Source organism: Staurois parvus, unplaced genomic scaffold, assembly GCF_062004578.1.
Source record: "Staurois parvus isolate SC_StPar_1 unplaced genomic scaffold, SC_StPar_1.0 ptg000723l, whole genome shotgun sequence".
NCBI lineage: Eukaryota > Metazoa > Chordata > Amphibia > Anura > Ranidae > Staurois > Staurois parvus.
The window spans coordinates 2,074,475-2,092,901 of record NW_028318519.1 but is presented as its reverse complement, the minus strand read 5'-3'; the positions used below and the strand labels follow the sequence as shown (position 1 = coordinate 2,092,901).

General features: G+C 45.8%; 1 protein-coding gene across 3 annotated transcripts in view; it reads left to right on the top strand.

Moving 5' to 3' along the window:
• The first annotated feature begins 12,486 nt into the window (after positions 1-12,486).
• The window catches only part of PTK2B (protein tyrosine kinase 2 beta), a 109,122-nt gene continuing 103,181 nt past the window's right edge, over positions 12,487-18,427 (top strand). For all 3 annotated transcript variants that reach the window (XM_089653875.1, XM_089653874.1, XM_089653873.1), the window contains exon 1: positions 12,487-12,721. In XM_089653875.1, the coding sequence (XP_089510001.1) occupies positions 12,530-12,721 (192 nt within the window). In that variant the 5' untranslated portion in view covers positions 12,487-12,529. The remainder of the gene's footprint in view (positions 12,722-18,427) is intronic.

The following is an 18,427-nucleotide window of genomic DNA, read 5'->3' as shown; positions in this document are numbered from 1 at the left end:
AATAATACGAAAAGCCCCTATTTTACTGCTGGGATAGGCAATTTGAGACACAGGTGACAGGACAACAGGCACACAATGTCATTTTCGGTGGTACCCAGAAGATCATCACATTACATTTGCACAAGCTCAGACCGACCCACCAGAAAACTGGAGGATCATCCAAGGGGGCCCTGCATCCTACAAATTCAGCTCCACTGCCATATGCGTAGGGCTGGGACAAGGGCGCACTGACAACTCATGGGGCCCCCGGGCAATAGGGGATCATGGGACCCTCGGGCAATAGGGGATCATGGGACCCTGTGTCCTTGCCCAAACTCAAAACAGCCTATGAAAAAGGTACCAGGGGCATCTCATGGGGCCCCCTACTGACCCCGGGCCCTCGGGCAGTGCCTGAGTTTCCAAATCGTCAGTCCGCCCCTGGGCTGGGACAAGGGGTGGGCAGGAGGGGCAGCAGCCCTGGGCACAGCAGAGAAAGGGGGGCAGGGCAGTAAACTCATTCTTCAGCTTGCAGTAACAGCAGGGGAGGGGCGCAGGTCTGCTTCCTTGCCCTGGACACTTGACGAACCTGTCCCAGTACTACACATGCTGTAATTACCAGCTCATAATGCATTCAGTGCCTGGCCAGCCCCTCTATTCGTGCAGCTCATCCGCCGCCTTGATCTTTAAGTAAGTCCCACCAAACATCATTGACTTTCAGGCCCTGGACTTTCCCCCAGTACCAGGATAGGCCAGCCTGCAGCTGCAGAGGAAGAAGCCTGTCTGCCTACTTTCTTCCTCCTAGTTGAATCACCAGCTGCAGCCAGTATGAGCGTGTAGCACTACCCCTGCAGGAGCTGATTGGCAATTTGGGTTCTCTGTTCTGTACCTCGAATCCAAGAACAACCTCAGCCCCTCTGATATACCACAATGAGTGAAAGCAACTGCAAGCACTTATAGGAACATAAGTGTGGATACCTTTAACTCAAAACAAAAGTTCCCAGCACACTTACAGTTGTGCTCAAAAGTGTGCATCCCCTTGGAGAATTATATGCAGTATGTACAATTTTTGGAGAAAATACGATTGAGCCGGCAAAACCCTTTCCCTTTATTTCTTATGGGATTCATGTTCAACTGTAGGTCATAACAGAATGGCCCAATCATAAAACAAAACATGGTAACAAGTAAACCAATGAAATGCCCCCCTGTTCAAAAGTCTGCATCCCCTTAGTTCCTAATACTGAGCTCACACATCCCCAAAACATCAGTGAGCCACCACCATGCTTCACAGTGGGGATGGTATTTTTGTTGTTTTTGACCCCTCTCCAAACATGGTCCTTATGGTTGTCACCATAAAGCTCTGTTTTGGTCTCCTCACTCCAGATTACATTGTGCCAGAAGCTGTGTCAAGGTGTTGTTGGGCATATTGCATCAAGGCTTTTTTTGTGGCATTTGCACAGTAAATGGAGAGAAAACAGGTGGCGCACACACCTAGTGCATTATCCAAGGTTTACTGTAGGAGTGAAAGAATAATAAAAACATACAGACGAAGCATGTATCTAAAAAGCATAGAAAAATGACAATGGCCACAACGGCAGGCAAGGTGTTCTCACTGTCAGTGCGGTCAAATGGGTGACGCGTTTCGGGGACAAATCCCTTTCCTCAGAGCTGATGACCAACCTCTGATGCAGATGTATGTTGAATGGGAAGTAGGAGCCTTGCTGTTGATGCCTCAGGTCATCAGCTCTGAGGAAAGGGATTCGTCCCCGAAACGCGTCAGCCATTTGACCGCACTGACAGTGAGAACACCTTGCCTGCCGTTGTGGCCATTGTCATTTTTCTATGCTTTTTAGATACATGCTTCATCTGTGAGTATGTTTTTATTATTCTTTCACTCCTACAATAAACCTTGGATAATGCACTAGGTGTGTGCGCCACCTGTTTTCTCTCTATCCAGTGGCTGATTTCCCCTTCTGAGGAGGGCTGCCCCCCTGAAGCATTTCCTTTGGTTGTCGCTGTCCTGGTACCCTTGGCTTCCCTTTTGGCTGTGCATATCCTGAGGCGCTGGAGAGTACATACGATTCACGCAGTAAAGGCTTCTTTGTGGCAACTTGACCATGCAGCACATTTTTGTTTAAGTATCATCGCATTGTGCTCCTTGAAACAATCACACCATCTTTTCCAGAGCAATTTCTCCTGAGTTTACCTGTGGGTTATCCTGAAAAATTATTCTGGCAGTTTTGGTTACAATCTTTCTTAAGTCTACCTGACCTTGGCTTGGTATCAAGAGATCCCCAAATTTTCCACTTCTTAATAAGTGATTGAACAGTACTGATTGGCATATTCAAGGCTTTGGATATCTATTTATATAATTTTCCATCTTTATAAAGCTCCATTACCTTGTTACGCAGGTCTTTTGACAGTTCTTTTCTGCTCCCCATGACTCAGTATCTAGCCTGCTCAATGCATCCAGGTGAAAGCTAACAAACAAACAAGCCATTGTTGTGGGAAATTACTGTAACCTTTAATTGCCATTTTAACTTGTGTGTGTCCTTGTGTGTCTGTAACAAAGGCCAAACATTCCAGGGGATGGAAATTTTTGATCTGGGCCATTTGGGTGATTTTTGTTATCATTATGATTTAAAAAGGAGCCAAACAACTATGTGATAATAAATGGCTCCATATAATCAATATCCTTCAAGGAGAAGTACAGTCAAAGCTCTTTTGGCTGTACTTCTCCAGTGGATCACGGGCGCGCAGTGACCCATTTTCAGCTTACATCACTTCAGGTTGACTTAGCCAGTCCAGGCTGGAAAAAGATCCCGACTTTAAAGTCGGGATCTACTCCAGAGTTTGGATCAGCACCTGGCTCAGTCTCTCAGCAAGAGCCTGAGCCAGCCACTCCCTCCCCCTCCACAGACAGCGGTGACTGATAGAGCGGCTGTGTGAACTCAGCGATCAGCAGTCATGTGATCGCTTCGTTCTCACACTTAGAGCCAGTGGGGGACAGATGCTGCATCCACCTAGGTAAGTATCATTTGGGGGGGAAAAGGGAAAGCCATACTACTCTTTTAAATAAAAGACAGTTTTTTGGCGCGATCAGACATATTTTCATTATCAATGCCAAAATGTAATGATTTCTGCCTGGGTATGCAAACTTTTGCACACAACTGTACCAGCCAGCCTGCAACAAAACAGGATTTACCCTGTTTAACAGTTTCCCTTAAAAAGAAAGGGTTTAGTTGCACACATTTTGAATTATATGTGTAAGCTGCAGGGGCCATGTCAAAGCACCCCAGTGTACTGAAGTTGTAGCTCTATAATTCTGAGAGTCCCCCAAGTTGGAGCACCTATAGTAATGGATAGATTATGGGCAGGTGTGCCTGGAAGGAGCCCACCCCTCCATAACGGCACAGGGATTAACAGGACACCCAACAAGGGCACAAAGGCTTCTTGATTCCCACAATTGGGGGTGATATGAAATCTGAAGGTGTAGGAATTGGGTTGATTTAAGGATTGAAGTTGTAGGACTTGGGGTTGCTTTGAGATCAGAATGTGTAGGAATTGGCATTGATCTGACGTCTGAATGTGCAGGAATTGGGATTGATATGCTGTCTGAAAGTGTAGGAGCTGGAGTTAATCTAAGGTCTAAAAGTGCAGGAATTGGGATTGATCTGAGGTCTGAAGATGTAGGAATTGTGGCTGTTTTGAGGTGTGAAGGTGCAGGAATATGGTTTGAGATAATGGTGCAGGAGATGGGGTTGATCTGAGATCAGAAGGAGAAAGAATTGGGGTTAGTCTAAGGTCTAAAGGTGAAGGAATTGTGCTTGATCTGAAGTCTGAATGTTTAGGAATTGGAGTTGATTTGAAGTCTGAAGGTGCAGGGATGGGGGCTCATCTGAGGTCTGAAGGTACAGGAATGGGGGCTGATCTGAGATCTAAAGGTGCAGGAATGGGGGCTGATCTGAGGTCTGAAGGAGCAGGAGATAGGGTTGATCTGAGGTCTGAAGGAGCAGGAGATAGGGTTGATCTGAGGTCTGAAGGAGCAGGAGATAGGGTTGATCTGAGGTCTGAAGGAGCAGGAGATAGGGTTGATCTGAGGTCTGAAGGAGCAGGAGATAGGGTTGATCTGAGGTCTGAAGGAGCAGGAGATAGGGTTGATCTGAGGTCTAAAGGTGAAGAAATTGTGCTTAATCTGAAGTCTAAATGTTTAGGAATTGGGGTTGATTTGAGGTCTGAATGTGCAGGGATGGGGGCTGATCTGAGATGTGAAGTTGCAGGAATGGGGGCTGATCTGAGGTCTGAAGCAGCAGGAGAAAGGATTGATCTGAGGTCTGAAGGAGCAGGAGATAGGGTTGATCTGAGGTCTAAAGGTGAAGAAATTGTGCTTAATCTGAAGTCTAAATGTTTAGGAATTGGGGTTGATTTGAGGTCTGAATGTGCAGGGATGGGGGCTGATCTGAGATGTGAAGTTGCAGGAATGGGGGCTGATCTGAGGTCTGAAGGAGCAGGAGAAAGGATTGATCTGAGGTCTGAAGGAGCAGGAGATAGGGTTGATCTGAGGTCTAAAGGTGAAGGAATTGTGCTTGATCTGAAGTCTGAATGTTTAAGAATTGGGGTTGATTTGAGGTCTGAAGGTGCAGGGATGTGGGCTGACCTGAGGTCTGAAGGTGCAGGAATGGAGGCTGATCTGATTTCTGAAGGAGCAGGAGACAGGATTGATCTGAGATCTAAAGGTGAAGGAATTGTGCTTGATCTGAAGTCTGAATGTTTAGGAATTGGGGCTGATCTGAGATCTGAAGGTGTTGGAATTAGGGTACAGTGTGGAACCTTTTCCAGTGAAAATATTTTGCACAGCAGCTGAACATAAAATGCCATTAAACTCAAACCCCAAACCAAAAATGTATTATATTGTAGCTTGCTAGTCCTTATATGTAGTGGCTATGTTAGTTTTATTTTTTAGGTATTTTTCCCTATATTTTCACCTGGTGATCCTAACAACACACATTTTTTGTCTTAGGGTTTCACCACTTTAGAAAAAGAAGCAAGAGAGAAACCCTTGAACAGCAGCATTGTCATACTATGGACAGGGTAGCATTAGGTGCACTAGCAGATTTAGATGGACTTGACTAACAGATTAAAGCTGAACTCCAACTAACACTTTTAAGCAGTTACAGCGACATATTTTTTTCTTTTTTGGGGTAAAAGTTTTATATAAATGAGTAACTGCTGACCATTGTAAGCACCCCTGTCAGTGTTAAATGGTTTGTCTCAACCCCTTACTGCCACTTTTTCTGGACAGAATGATCTATTAAACAAAGTTGAAAAAATAAATTCTTACTGGCAGGATCACCAGGTTAAAATAAAATAAAATAAATGCCACTAATGTGGCCACCGCATCTAAGGATTGGTAAGCTGCATTATAATAAATTTTAATTTTTTTTGTTTAATACCAATTTAAAGAGACCCAGTCAGTTCAATTACCAAAATCCTAATACCACTTCCCTGCAACAGAAAAGCTGTTATACTCATCTCTCATGCAGTCCATTTTCTTCTGCCTTCCCTCCATTCCAGCACTGTAGCCTCCATCAGACACTTAAGCATTCAACACTTCTAGGAGAGTAGGACACCTTTGTCTCCCACCAATGTAGTTGCATCCACCAACCCCTATGTTGCTACCAGGGGCGGACTGACTATTTGGAAACTCGGGCACTGCCCGAGGGCCCGGGGTCAGTAGGGGGCCCCATGAGATGGCCCTGGTACCTTTTCCATAGGCTTTTTTGAGTTTGGGCAAGTACACAGGGGCCCCATGATCCCCTATTGCCCGGGGGCCCCATGAGTTGTCAGTCCGCCCCTGGTTGCTACTATATCCTGTAGTGACATAGGGGTTGGAAAAAGGAGCCACTGTGCACAGCAAGGGACAGGCATCAGTGCTGAATGCTTAAGAGCCTGATGGAAGCTGCAACACTGGAACTGACAAATGTAGGAGACATGGACTGCTGGATGAGTATAATACCTCCTTTACAAGCTGATTGGATTTTTATTTAAATGTCAGGATTTCTTCAACTGTTCCAGATTAGTGAGCTTTGAGATGGTTTATCTTTACGTACAAAAGACACTGAAAAGTTTCTTGTGAAAGAGAAGGTGACTTAAGAAAGAGAAGGTGTCTTCAGGAGGAGAAGGTATCTTTTGGAGGAGAAGGTGTCTTCTGGAAGAGAAAGTGTCTTTTGGAAGAGAAGGTGCCTTCTGCAAGAGAAGGTGTCCACTGGAAGAGAAGGTGTCCTCTGGAAGAGAAAGTGTCTTTTGGAAGAGGTGGTGTCCTCTGAAAGAGAAAGTGTCCTCTGGAAGAGAAAGTGTCTTCTGGAGGAGAAGGTGTCTTCTGCAAGAGAAGGTGTCTACTGGAAGAGAAGGTGTCCTCTGGAAGAGAAAGTGTCTTTTGGAAGAGGTGGTGTCCTCTGAAAGAGAAAGTGTCTACTGGAAGAGAAGGTGTCCTCTGGAAGAGAAAGTGTCTTTTGGAAGAGGTGGTGTCCTCTGAAAGAGAAAGTGTCCTCTGGAAGAGAAAGTGTCTTCTGGAGGAGAAGGTGTCCTCTGGAAGAGAAGAGAAAGTATATTTTGGAGGAGAAGGTGTCTTCTGGAAGAGAAAGTGTCATCTGGAGGAGAAGGTGTCTTCTAGAAGGGAAGGCATCTTCTGGAAGAGAAGGTGTCCTCTGGAAGTGAAAGCGTCCTCTGGAAGAGAAGGTGTCTTCTGGAAGAGAAAGTGTCATCTGGAGGAGAAGGTGTCTTCTAGAAGGGAAGGCATCTTCTGGAAGAGAAGGTGTCCTCTGGAAGTGAAAGCGTCCTCTGGAAGAGAAGGTGTCTTCTGGAAGAGAAGGTGTCCACTGAAAGAAAAAGTGTCTTCTGCAAGAGAAGGTGTCTTCTGGAAATCCATAGCCTACAGCTTGGCAATGTCCACTTTTCTAAAATCTGCAATGCAGAATAGGAGCAGCACCAAGACACCTAGAAGTGAATTCATACATTGTGATTTATTTATATCCCAATTATGATTCGAAGTATGTTTTTGCCCAGAAGGCAGTAACTGCAAATCCAACATTTTTAACACTTTTTTTAATCTGTATGCCATAAGTTGATAACTAAGAAGGGAGTGTCATTTTTTTAAAATTAATTTATTTTTGTTCTTGGAAAATGTTCTAATGGTATAAAATGTGGATTTATCAAGTCTTGTGCCTTGTTGCAGTATTGCTCTTGCCTATATATAGTAATGTGGAGAAAAACAGAAGTATTGACAGCTTGGCTGTGCAGACTGAAATAAACATATACGCTCTTTTTGCATCACTTTCAGCTGTTGCTTTTTGCCCATCCGGCCTTAATCAATAAAAAAGTACAAATTCTTAAAGCAGACAGCTAAATACACAAATAAAGTACACATAAGGGAGTTGTTGTACCTGCCAAAGGATTTGTGTATCTGTTCATCCTGTCTTAAGATTTACACAGCCCTACCTCAAAACAAGGGCGTGAAACCTAAAAATTTCTACAGCAGATTTACTTTTACTTGCAGGGGCTCCTCCCGATTAGAGTTGGGTGAAATGTCATTTTGTAACACTTCTATAAAGCGAAATAAAAAGTAAACAATGTGATGAGGGTGTGCAGCATGCATGGTGCACAACACATGGCTGCTGGTGTGAACGAGTGCTGAGAAAATGTTTTAATTGCTATCCGTGCTGTCTTGTCCTGTGACAACCACAAAAGCCATTTCCTGTCAGGGTGTCAGGAGACAAATTGAAGAAAAATCCCCTTATTGTGGGGCATTGACAGATATGAAAATTTCTTCAGGTGTAGGGTAAAGTGATAATGGTCCCTGTAAGTGTCCACTACATCGATCTTTCTTTCTCTCTTATATATATATATATATATATATATATATATATATATATATATAAAACACCAACAATATGTATGTGGCTGTAGCAGATGGAGGGTAGTTTCATTCTTCATGTCTATTCTTATAAAACACAGTGAAGTACATGAAGTACGGTAAGCCACAGCTGAAACATGGAATGTGGTAATGATGATAATGAAATAATTATATTAGCCCTGTCGCCTACAGACACCAAAGGAAGTCGGATGATCTATTTTAGTCTATTAGATAGTTAAAAGTTGATCTTCAAAAAAAAAAACTTTTTTTGTTTTGTGTTGGATGGGTGAGGAAGTGTTAGAACTCCTGTTACATTTTTTTTTTATGCTGGTACTATATTGGTAAAATCTTGGTAGAAAATCAGTTTGGTGATATCTAGAAAATTTATCTGGGAATATCCAAGCAGAACATCCGTAAATAGATATCTATTAGAACATTGATTAGGGGGTGTCTAGGTGGAGCATTATAAGGGAGATCAGGTACAATATCAGTAAGCAGAAGTCTAGGTGGAGGATCAGTTTGAAAATTAGATCATCAATAAAGTGATATCTGGTAGAACATCTATTAGGGGTTGCCCAGGTGGGAGATGTCCAGGTAAAATATTAGTAAGATGTCAAGTCTGAAGATCAGTTTGGAGATGTACATGTAAAAATTGGTCTGGAAATATGCAAGTAGAACATTGATTAGTGGATGTTCATGCAGATCATTATATGCAAGATGTCCATGTACAATAGTAGTAGTAAAGGGATGTCCAAGTTAAAGATCAGTTTTGGAGAAGATAATCAATAAGCAGATGCCTAGGCAGAGGTCAGATAGGAGATTTCAGGTGCAATATCACATTGGGATGACTAGTCTGAAGATCAGTCTGGAGAAGTGGGCCAGCAATAAATAGTTGCTTGATGAAACATTGATTAGAGTTGTCCCAGGGGTGGACTGACAACTCATGGGGTCCCCGGACAATAGGGGATCATGTGGCCCCTGTGTCCTCACCCACACTCAAACCACACCCAAAAAAGCCTATGAAAGGTACCAGGGGCATCTCATGGCCCCCCTACTGACCCTGTGCCCTCGGGCAGTGCCTGAATGGTCAGTCCACCCCTTGGTTGTCCAGTTAGAGCACTAGATGGGAGATGTTCAGGTGCAATATCAGTAAGTAAATGGTTAGGAAGGAAATTAGTTTGGAGAAGATAATCAATAAGGAGATGCCTGATAGATAATTCATTAGGTGTGTCCAGGTAGAGCAGAACATGGGAGATGTCCATTTAAAATTAGTAAGCAAATATCTACAGTGAAGGAAATAAGTATCTGATCCCCTGTTGATGTTTGCCCACTCACAAAGAAATGATCAGTCTAAAAATGTTCATGAGGGAAATAAGTATTGATCCCCTATCATTCAGCGGGATTTCTGGCTACCAGGTGTCTTTCATTCAGGTAACAAACTGAGATTAGAAGCAGTCTCTTAAAGGGAGTGCTGCTAATCTCATTTTGTTACCTGTATAAAAGACACCTGTCCACAGGAGCAATCAAACAATCAGCTTCCAAACTCTTCACCATGGAAATGACCAAAGAGCTGTCCAAGGATGTCAGGGACAAGATTGTAGACCTACATAAGACTGGACTGGGCTACCAATCTATCGCCAAGCAGCTTGGTGAGAAGGTGACAACAGTTGGTGCAATCATTCGCAAATGGAAGAAACACAAAACAACTGTCAGTCTCCCTAGGTCTGGTGCACCATGCAAGATCTCACCTCGTGGAGTGTCAATGATCATGAGAACAGTGAGGAATCATCCCAGAACTACATGTGAGGATCTTGTCAATGATCTCCAGGCAGCTGGGACCACAATCATCAAGAAAACAATTGGTAACACACTACGCCGACAAGGAGTGAAATCCTGCAGTGCCCGCAAGGTCCCTCTGCTCAAGAAAGCACATGTCCAGGCCCGTCTGAAGTTTGCCACTGAACATCTGAATGATGCAGAGGAGGACTGGGTGAAAGTGTTGTGGTCAGATGAGACCAAAATCGAGCACTTTGGCATAAACTCAATTCGCCGTGTTTGGAGGAGGAATGCTGCCTATGACCCCAAGAACACCATTCCAACTGTCAAACGTGGTGGTGGAAACATTCTGCTTTGGGGGTGTTTTTCTGCTAAGGGGACAGGACAACTGCACCGCATCAAAGGGACGATGGATGGGGTAATGTACTGTCAAATCTTGGGTGAGAACCTTCATCCCTCAGCCAGGGCATTGAAAATGGGTCGTGGATGGGTGTTCCAGCATGACAATGACCCAAAACACATGGCCAAGGCAACAAAGGAGTGGTTCTAGAAGAAGCACATTGAGGTCCTGGAGTGGCCTAGCCAGTCTCCAGACCTTAATCCAATTGAAAATCTGGGGAGGGAGCTGAAATTTCGAGTTGCCAAACATCAGCCACTAAACCTTAATGACTTGGAGAGGATCTACCAAGAGGAGTGGGCCAAAATTCCTCCTGAGATGTGTGCAAACTTGGTGGCCAACTACTGGAAACATCTGACCTCTGTGATTGCCAACAAAGGATTTGCCACCATGTACTAAGTCATGTTTTGTGAAGGGGATCAAATACCGTATTTGCCGGCGTATAAGACGACTTTTTGACCCTTGAAAATCTTCTCAAAAGTCGGGGGTCGTCTTATACGCCGGTACACATGTTAGGGGGGCTGCGGCATTAAGTACAGGGGTTTGCAGGGGCTGATGTCTCTTACCTGGATCCAGTCCCACGACGATCCGGTCCAGGAAGCGCGGCGTCTCCTTCAGTTCTGCCACTGGATGTTCGTGCGGCTGCTCGGCTCCGCCTCCTCACCGGTGATTGGCCGCCAGAACTGTAGCTCAGGAAAGGCACACAGGCGGCCAATCACCGGCGAGGGGGCGGAGCCGAGCTGCCCCGCAAAAATTAAGTGCCGGAGCAGCAGGTAAGTGTGCTGTGTAGAGGTGCTGCTGCAACCACATATGCTGGCTGCAGCAGCACCATACGAGAACAGGGTCAGCAAGTCTCAGTGGGAGGAATAGTGCCCCATCATTGGTGTCACTGATACCAATGATGGGGCACTATTCCTCCCACTGATACCAACGATGGGGCACTATTCCTCCCACTGACCCCAACGATGGGGCACTATTCCTCCCCCCCACTGACACCAACGATGGGGCACTATTCCACCCCCCACTGACACCAATGATGGGGCACTATTCCACCCCTCACTGACACCAATGATGGGACACCATTCCTCCCACTGACATCAATGATGAGGCACTATTCCTCCCACTGACACCAATGATGGGGCACTATTCCTGCCACTGATACCAATGATGGGGCACCTATTCCCCCCACTGATACCAATGATGGGGCACTATTCCTCCCACTGATACCAATGATGGGGCAGTATTCCTGCCACTGATACCAATGATGGGGCACTATTCCTCCCACTGACACCAATGATGGAGCACTATTCCTCCACTGATACTAATGATAGGGCACTATTCCTGCCACTAATGCCAATGATGGGGCACTATTCCTGCCACTAATACCAATGATGGGGCACTATTCCTCCCACTGACACCAATGATGGGGCACTATTCCTCCCACTGACATCAATGATGGGGCACTATTCCTCCCACTGGTGTGCATTGGAAGAGGGGTAGTCTTATACGGCGAGTATAGCCCAAACACTACATTTTAGCAGGAAAAGTAGGGGGGTCGTCTTATACGCCCAGTCGTCTTATACGCCGGCAAATACGGTACTTATTTTCCTCATGAACATGCAAATCAGTACATCATTTGTTAGACATGCATTTCTTTTGAATTTTTTGTTGCTATTCTGTCTCTCAGTGTTACAATACACCTACCATTCGATTTTTAGACTGATCATTTCTTTGTGAGTGGGCAAACATTCAAAATCAGCAGGGGATCAAATACTTATTTCCTTCACTGTAGGTAGAAGATCAGTTTGATGAAATAATCAATAGTGTGATGCCTGGTAGTGGTTATCCAAGTAAAACAAGAGAGGAGATATGTTCAAGTATCAGTAAAAGGGAGATCTAGGTAGTATATCAGTTTGGAGAAGATCATGGATCAATGAGATGCCTGGCAGAACATAGATTTGGGATGTCCGGGTAGAGGCTAGATAAGAGATATCCAGGTGCAATATCTGTAATAAGATGTTTATGTAGAAAATCAATTTGGAGAAGATCATCAATTAGGTGAAGCCTGATGGAACATAGATTAGGGATGTCCAGGTAGAGTTTATATGCTGTATTTCCAGATACATTATTTGTTGATATGTAGATGTCTAGGTAGAAGATCAGTATGGAGAAATAGACCATCAGTAGGGAGATGCCTGACTCAACATCGACAAGGGGTTTCCTCAGTAGTAGGTAGATATTTCTAGGTTGAGAGATATAATCTACAGTATGAATCAGTGTTCTTGTCTTCTCATTAATTTGATTTTGTTTTTGATTTCAGTTCTCAAGCTTGTTATTAAGGATAAAAAATAAGTATCTTCATTGATCACATGATCATGTGATGGCTCCATGATGTCTAACAAGATCTTTTTGCAATCCACAGGTATGACGCCTTCATCTTAGTTGTTCTCTGAATTCTCGGTGCCAGGATGTCGCTGGACCCTATAAGCCGATCACGGGGAGGAACCTTTGTGAGGTCCGATGGGCCCGCAGAGCTTCCGCCCGATGGAGAGATCAGTAAAGAAGAGATGCGTATCCTTAAGGTGTGTTTTCATAGCAACAGCAACAACCTGATGAAGAACTTCAAGCTGGTCAAGTGTAGCATATACACCGAGATTCGGGTGAGTAGTCATCTGAGGTTACAGGGTAATGATGTTTTAAGGGCTCAAACCACCTAAAACTGTTTTTTTAAGGTAATGACGTATGATGTCCAACAATTTACCCGTATAATTGCCAGCAGTGTTATGTCTCAGGTGTTAAGCCAGGTTTTTTTGTTTGGTTTTAAGCCAGGTTGGGTTAGAACCTCAACTTTTTATTACTGTCTGCATGTTCATCTTGGCTATCTCACTTCCTTTTTTGGCACGTGTCAGATAGAACAGGAAGTCAGAGGCACCTTTTTGACAGGTGTCACACAGGGCACGGGATTGTGCGCCACCCTCCTCCAACAGGAAACCACAAAGGAAACTTAGTCTACATATTTGAAAAATTAAACTGCCCTGTAAAATAGTCTTACATCTAGGTTATAAATGAATTAACAACATAAAAAATATATGAACTTTGAGAAAAAACAAACTCAAGCCCAACAAACTTTCAGCCAGTAAATAATGAAGGTGGACCTTCCATGGAGCTCTGCCTCTTCCTGTTGCAGGCTGACAATGGTAAGCCACTGCCTTACAATTACACATCAGCATTGTGAGCCTCTCCATGAATGCTCTTTTGGTTGGCTATTGGGCTCCCAGGATGCATGCACTGACTTGAAAAGCAGCCCAATGACCAACAGAAGGAGCTGTTGACAGCCTGCGTTACTGGCAGGATCTCCAGTACATAAAATTTGCAACAGATTCACAAAAATCTGCTGCATAATGCATACCACCCAAACATGCTGAAACATAGATTTTGAGTTTTTAGAAACTTTATTGGTGTGGAGTAGGGGATAAGTCTGGAAAAAATAGGTGCAGCTTATGGAGGTCAATTTGCTTCTTTGCGGTGTGTTATGTCCCACATTAATGTGCTTTACAAAAGGGCAGTCCATTCAAAAAGAATGAGAAGCCAGCACATCCTACCAAGTCTTAAATTGCATCTTATATGTTTTTGTGATGCAATGCACTACCACATATTCCCATGCATTGCACCATCCTATAATGCAGGTGCATTGCCTTTGTGCATTAGTGTGCCATTTAACATACATGTAGCAATACATGTTCCATTATCACAACACAGAAGTCAATGGGCTCTAAAGGACTGAAGGCAAGTAAGCATGGGAAGTTGGATGAGCCTATTGGCTGGGGGGTGGCTCAGGTTCTACAAAGTAGATACTTTGAAGTTGAATTCTGCACTCAAAAGAGACAACATGTTGCCTACGATGATATTTTCCCACAATTTATGGAATGGGTAGTGTTCATTGAAGTAGCAGCTGAGCTAATGGTGTTGAGAAATTATTATTATTATTATACAGTATTTATAAAGCGCCAATAGTTCGCTCAGTGCTGTACATTACAAAGGGGGACAGAACATGTGACAGAACAATACCAATACAATGCAAAACATGAGGGGATTGAGGGCCCTGCTCCTTGGAGCTTACAATCTAGGAGGGAGGGGATAGTGGTACAGGAGGAGATAGCTGTGGGGGATGGGGTGGTAGGAAGAGTGGAGGAGGTCGGCAAGTTAGCAGGGGGTGGGGTAGGCTTCCCTGAAGAGATGGGTTTTCAGGGTGCGTCTAAAGGAGAGGAGAGTAGGTGATAATCTGATGGGTTGGGGCAGGAAGTTCCAGAGGATGGGTGACACCCTGGAGAAGTCCTGGAGGTGGGCATGGGAGGAGACCAGGGAACTAGAGAGAAGGAGGTCTTGTGAGGAGCGGAGTGTGCGTGCTTTGATATTAGGTCAGTGATGTAGTTCGGGGCAGTATGGTGGACAGCTTTGTACGTCAGTGTTAGGATTTTGAATTTGATCCGTTGTGCAATCGGAAGCCAGTGGAGGGATTGGCAGAGGGGGGTGGCGGAGATGGAGCGGTTGGAAAGGTGAATGAGTCTGGCAGCCGTATTCAGGATCGACTGAAGCGGGGATAGCCAGCGGCGAGGCAGGCCAGTGAGGAGGGAGTTGCAGTAGTCGAGTCGTGATATGATGAGGGAGTGGATGAGCTGTTTAGTGGTTTCTGGGGTTAGGAACGTGCGGATTTTGGCGATGTTGCGGAAGTGGAGTCTGCACGAGTTTGTTAAAGATTGGACTTGGGGCTGGAAGGATAGGTTGGAGTCCAGAATGACACCAAGTACTCTGGCCTGCGGGGCGGGTTTGATGGTAGCGTTGTTCGATGTGATAGAGAAGTCAATGGGGGGTGGTGTCCGGGCTGGGGGGAAGACAAGAAACTCGGTTTTGGAGAGGTTCAGTTTAAGGAAGTGGAGCGACATCCAGTCTGACATGTCGCTCAGTAGGTGTGTGACTCGGGCAGAGACTGAGGGGGTGAGGTGGGGGGTTGAGAGATAGATTTGTGTGTCGTTGGCATAGAGATGGTAGTTGAAGCCGTGAGAGTGTATGAGTTGGCCAAGGGAGGAGGTGTAGATGGAGAAGAGAAGGGGCCCGAGGACAGAGCCTTGAGGGACCCCAACAGAGAGGGGGAGTGAGGGGGAGGTGGTAGCATTATAGGTAACGCTGAGAAATCACAGAAGCTTCATTTGGAGTAATGTTCTTTTCTGTGTAGGTGCCCCAGCCCGGTTACCAATTTTTAATTAATTTACCCGAATGCTGTCCTGGACGAGCCCCCGGCTCTTTGCTGCAAGTGTGGCCCCGGATGAGCCCCCAGCTCTTTGCTACAAATCTGGTCCTGGACAAGCCCCCAGCTCTTTGCTGCAAGTGTGGCCCCAGACAAGCCTTTAGCTCTTTGCTGCAAGTGTGGTTCCGAACAAGCCCTTAGCATTTTGCTGCAAGTCTGGTCCTGGACGAGCCACCAGCTCTTTGCTGCAAGTCTGGTCCCGGACAAGCCTTTAGCTCTTTGCTGAAATTGTGGTCCCAAACAAGCACCCAGCTCTTTGCTGCAAGTATGGTCATGGATGAGCCCCCAGCTTTTTGCTGCAAGTCTGGTCCCGGACAAGCCCCCAGCTCTTGGCTGCAAGTGTGGTCCCGGATAAGCCCCCAACTAATTGCACAATTCATTTGTCTTCTTAACCACTTGCCTACCGGGCACTTATACCCCCTTCTTTACCAGGCCAATTTTCAGCTTTCAGTGATGTCGCTGGTCGCTGGTCCTGGATGAGCCCCCAGCTTTTTGTTGCAAGTGTAGTCCTGGACTAGCCACCAGCTCTTTGCTGCAAGTGTAGTCCTGGACTAGCCCCCAGCTCTTTGCTGCAAGTGTAGTCCTGGACTAGCCCCCAGCTCTTTGCTGCAAGTGTAGTCCTGGAATAGCCCCCAGCTCTTTGCTGCAAATGTGGTTCCAAACAAGCCCCCAGCTTTTAGCTGCAAGTCTGGTCCTGGACGGGCCACCAGCTCTTTGCTGCAAGTGTAGTCCTGGGCGAGCCCCCAGCTCTTTGCTGCAAGTGTGGTTCCGAACAAGCCCCCAGCATTTTTCTGCAAGTCTGGTCCTGGACGAGCCACCAGCTCTTTGCTGCAAGTCTGGTCCTGGACGAGCCACCAGCTCTTTGCTGTAAGTGTGGTCCCGGACAAGCCTTTAGCTCTTTGCTGCAAGTCTGGTCCCGGACAAGCCCCCAGTTCTTTGCTGCAAGTCTGGTCCCAGATGAGCCCCCAGCTCTTGGCAGCAAGTGTGGTCCCGGATAAGCCCCCAACTAATTGCACAATTCATTTGTCTTCTTAACCACTTGCCTACCGGGCACTTATACCCCCTTCTTTACCAGGCCAATTTTCAGCTTTCAGTGATGTCGCTGGTCGCTGGTCCTGGATGAGCCCCCAGCTTTTTGTTGCAAGTGTAGTCCTGGACTAGCCACCAGCTCTTTGCTGCAAGTGTAGTCCTGGACTAGCCCCCAGCTCTTTGCTGCAAGTGTAGTCCTGGACTAGCCCCCAGCTCTTTGCTGCAAATGTGGTTCCAAACAAGCCCCCAGCTTTTAGCTGCAAGTCTGGTCCTGGACGGGCCACCAGCTCTTTGCTGCAAGTGTAGTCCTGGGTGAGCCCCCAGCTCTTTGCTGCAAGTGTGGTTCCGAACAAGCCCCCAGCATTTTTCTGCAAGTCTGGTCCTGGACGAGCCACCAGCTCTTTGCTGCAAGTCTGGTCCTGGACGAGCCACCAGCTCTTTGCTGTAAGTGTGGTCCCGGACAAGCCTTTAGCTCTTTGCTGCAAGTCTGGTCCCGGACAAGCCCCCAGTTCTTTGCTGCAAGTGTGGTCCCAGATGAGCCCCCAGCTCTTGGCAGCAAGTGTGGTCCCGGATAAGCCCCCAACTAATTGCACAATTCATTTGTCTTCTTAACCACTTGCCTACCGGGCACTTATACCCCCTTCTTTACCAGGCCAATTTTCAGCTTTCAGCGATGTCGCACTTTGATTGATAATTGCGCGGTCATGCAACATTGTACCCATATGAAAGTTTTATAATTTTTTTCTCACAAATAGAGCTTTCTTTTGGTGGTATTTAATCGCCGCTGGGCACTTTACTTTTTGCGCTATAAACAAAAAAATGCAAAAAATTAAAAAAAAAAGTTTCTTTGTTTCTATTATAAAATTTTTCAAACAGGTAATTTTTCTCCTTCACTGATGTACGTTGATGAGGCAGCACTGATGGGCACAAATAGGCAGCACTGATGGGCACTGATAGGCAGCACTGATAGGCGGCACTGATAGGCGGCACTAATGAGGTGGCACGGATAGGCAGCACTAATGAGGTGGCACGGATAGGCAGCACTAATGAGGTGGCACGGATTGGCGGCACTAATGAGGTGGCACGGATAGGCGGCACTGATAGGTGGCACTGATAGACAGCACTGATCCCTGCTCTGACAACTGCCGGTTCTCGGCAGTACTTTCCTCACGCTCTGACAGCGTGAGGAAAGTGCAGCCAAGAACCGGCAATTGCATTTCCCGGTGATCAGCGTGTCATTGGACACGGCTGATCACGTGGTAAAAAGCCGCTGTGATTGGCCTTTTACCACATCATGTGATCAGCTGTGTCCGTAGGACACAGCGATCACGGAGATCGCCGGGTACGCTCCCCCGAGCGCGTTCTGGGAAGACGTCATATGACGCCCTCCCAGAACTAGCCGGCCGCAGTGTAGCCGTCATTCGGCCATCTGCGGTTGGCAAGTAGTTAATAATAAATATTCTATTTTTTGCTCGTGAAGCGCAGTATGAGGAATACAAATGAATAACGATCCTGCCAGGAGAGATCTGACTCATCAAAAGAGATTGTCTGATATCCATGACAGAATATTCCTTTGTAATCTCTGCACTTATTTTACCTCTTGATAGGAGAGTGTGCTTGGTCTCCCTTTACTGTACTGGGGCCAAATGATGGGGCTGGGGAACACCAAGATGATACAAGAAGAGATGTGTAAATATGTTTTGGTTAATGTCTATATTCATGTTAAAAATAATGCACTTATTTATTCTGCCTCTCAAACCCCTTAATCTTCAAGCAGGTGGGTAAACCAGACTTCTTCAGAAAATCGTATTATTTGGCCAATTATATTCTTCTTAGTTACTGATCCAGCACTGCTTCCTCCCCACTATCCATCACTTATATACAGCATACTGATCCAGCACTGCTTCCTCCCCACTATCCATCACTTATATACAGCTTACTGATCCAGCACTGCTTCCTCTTCTACTCTCCATCACTTATATACAGCTTACTGATCCAGCACTGCTTCCTCCCCACTATCCATTACTTATAT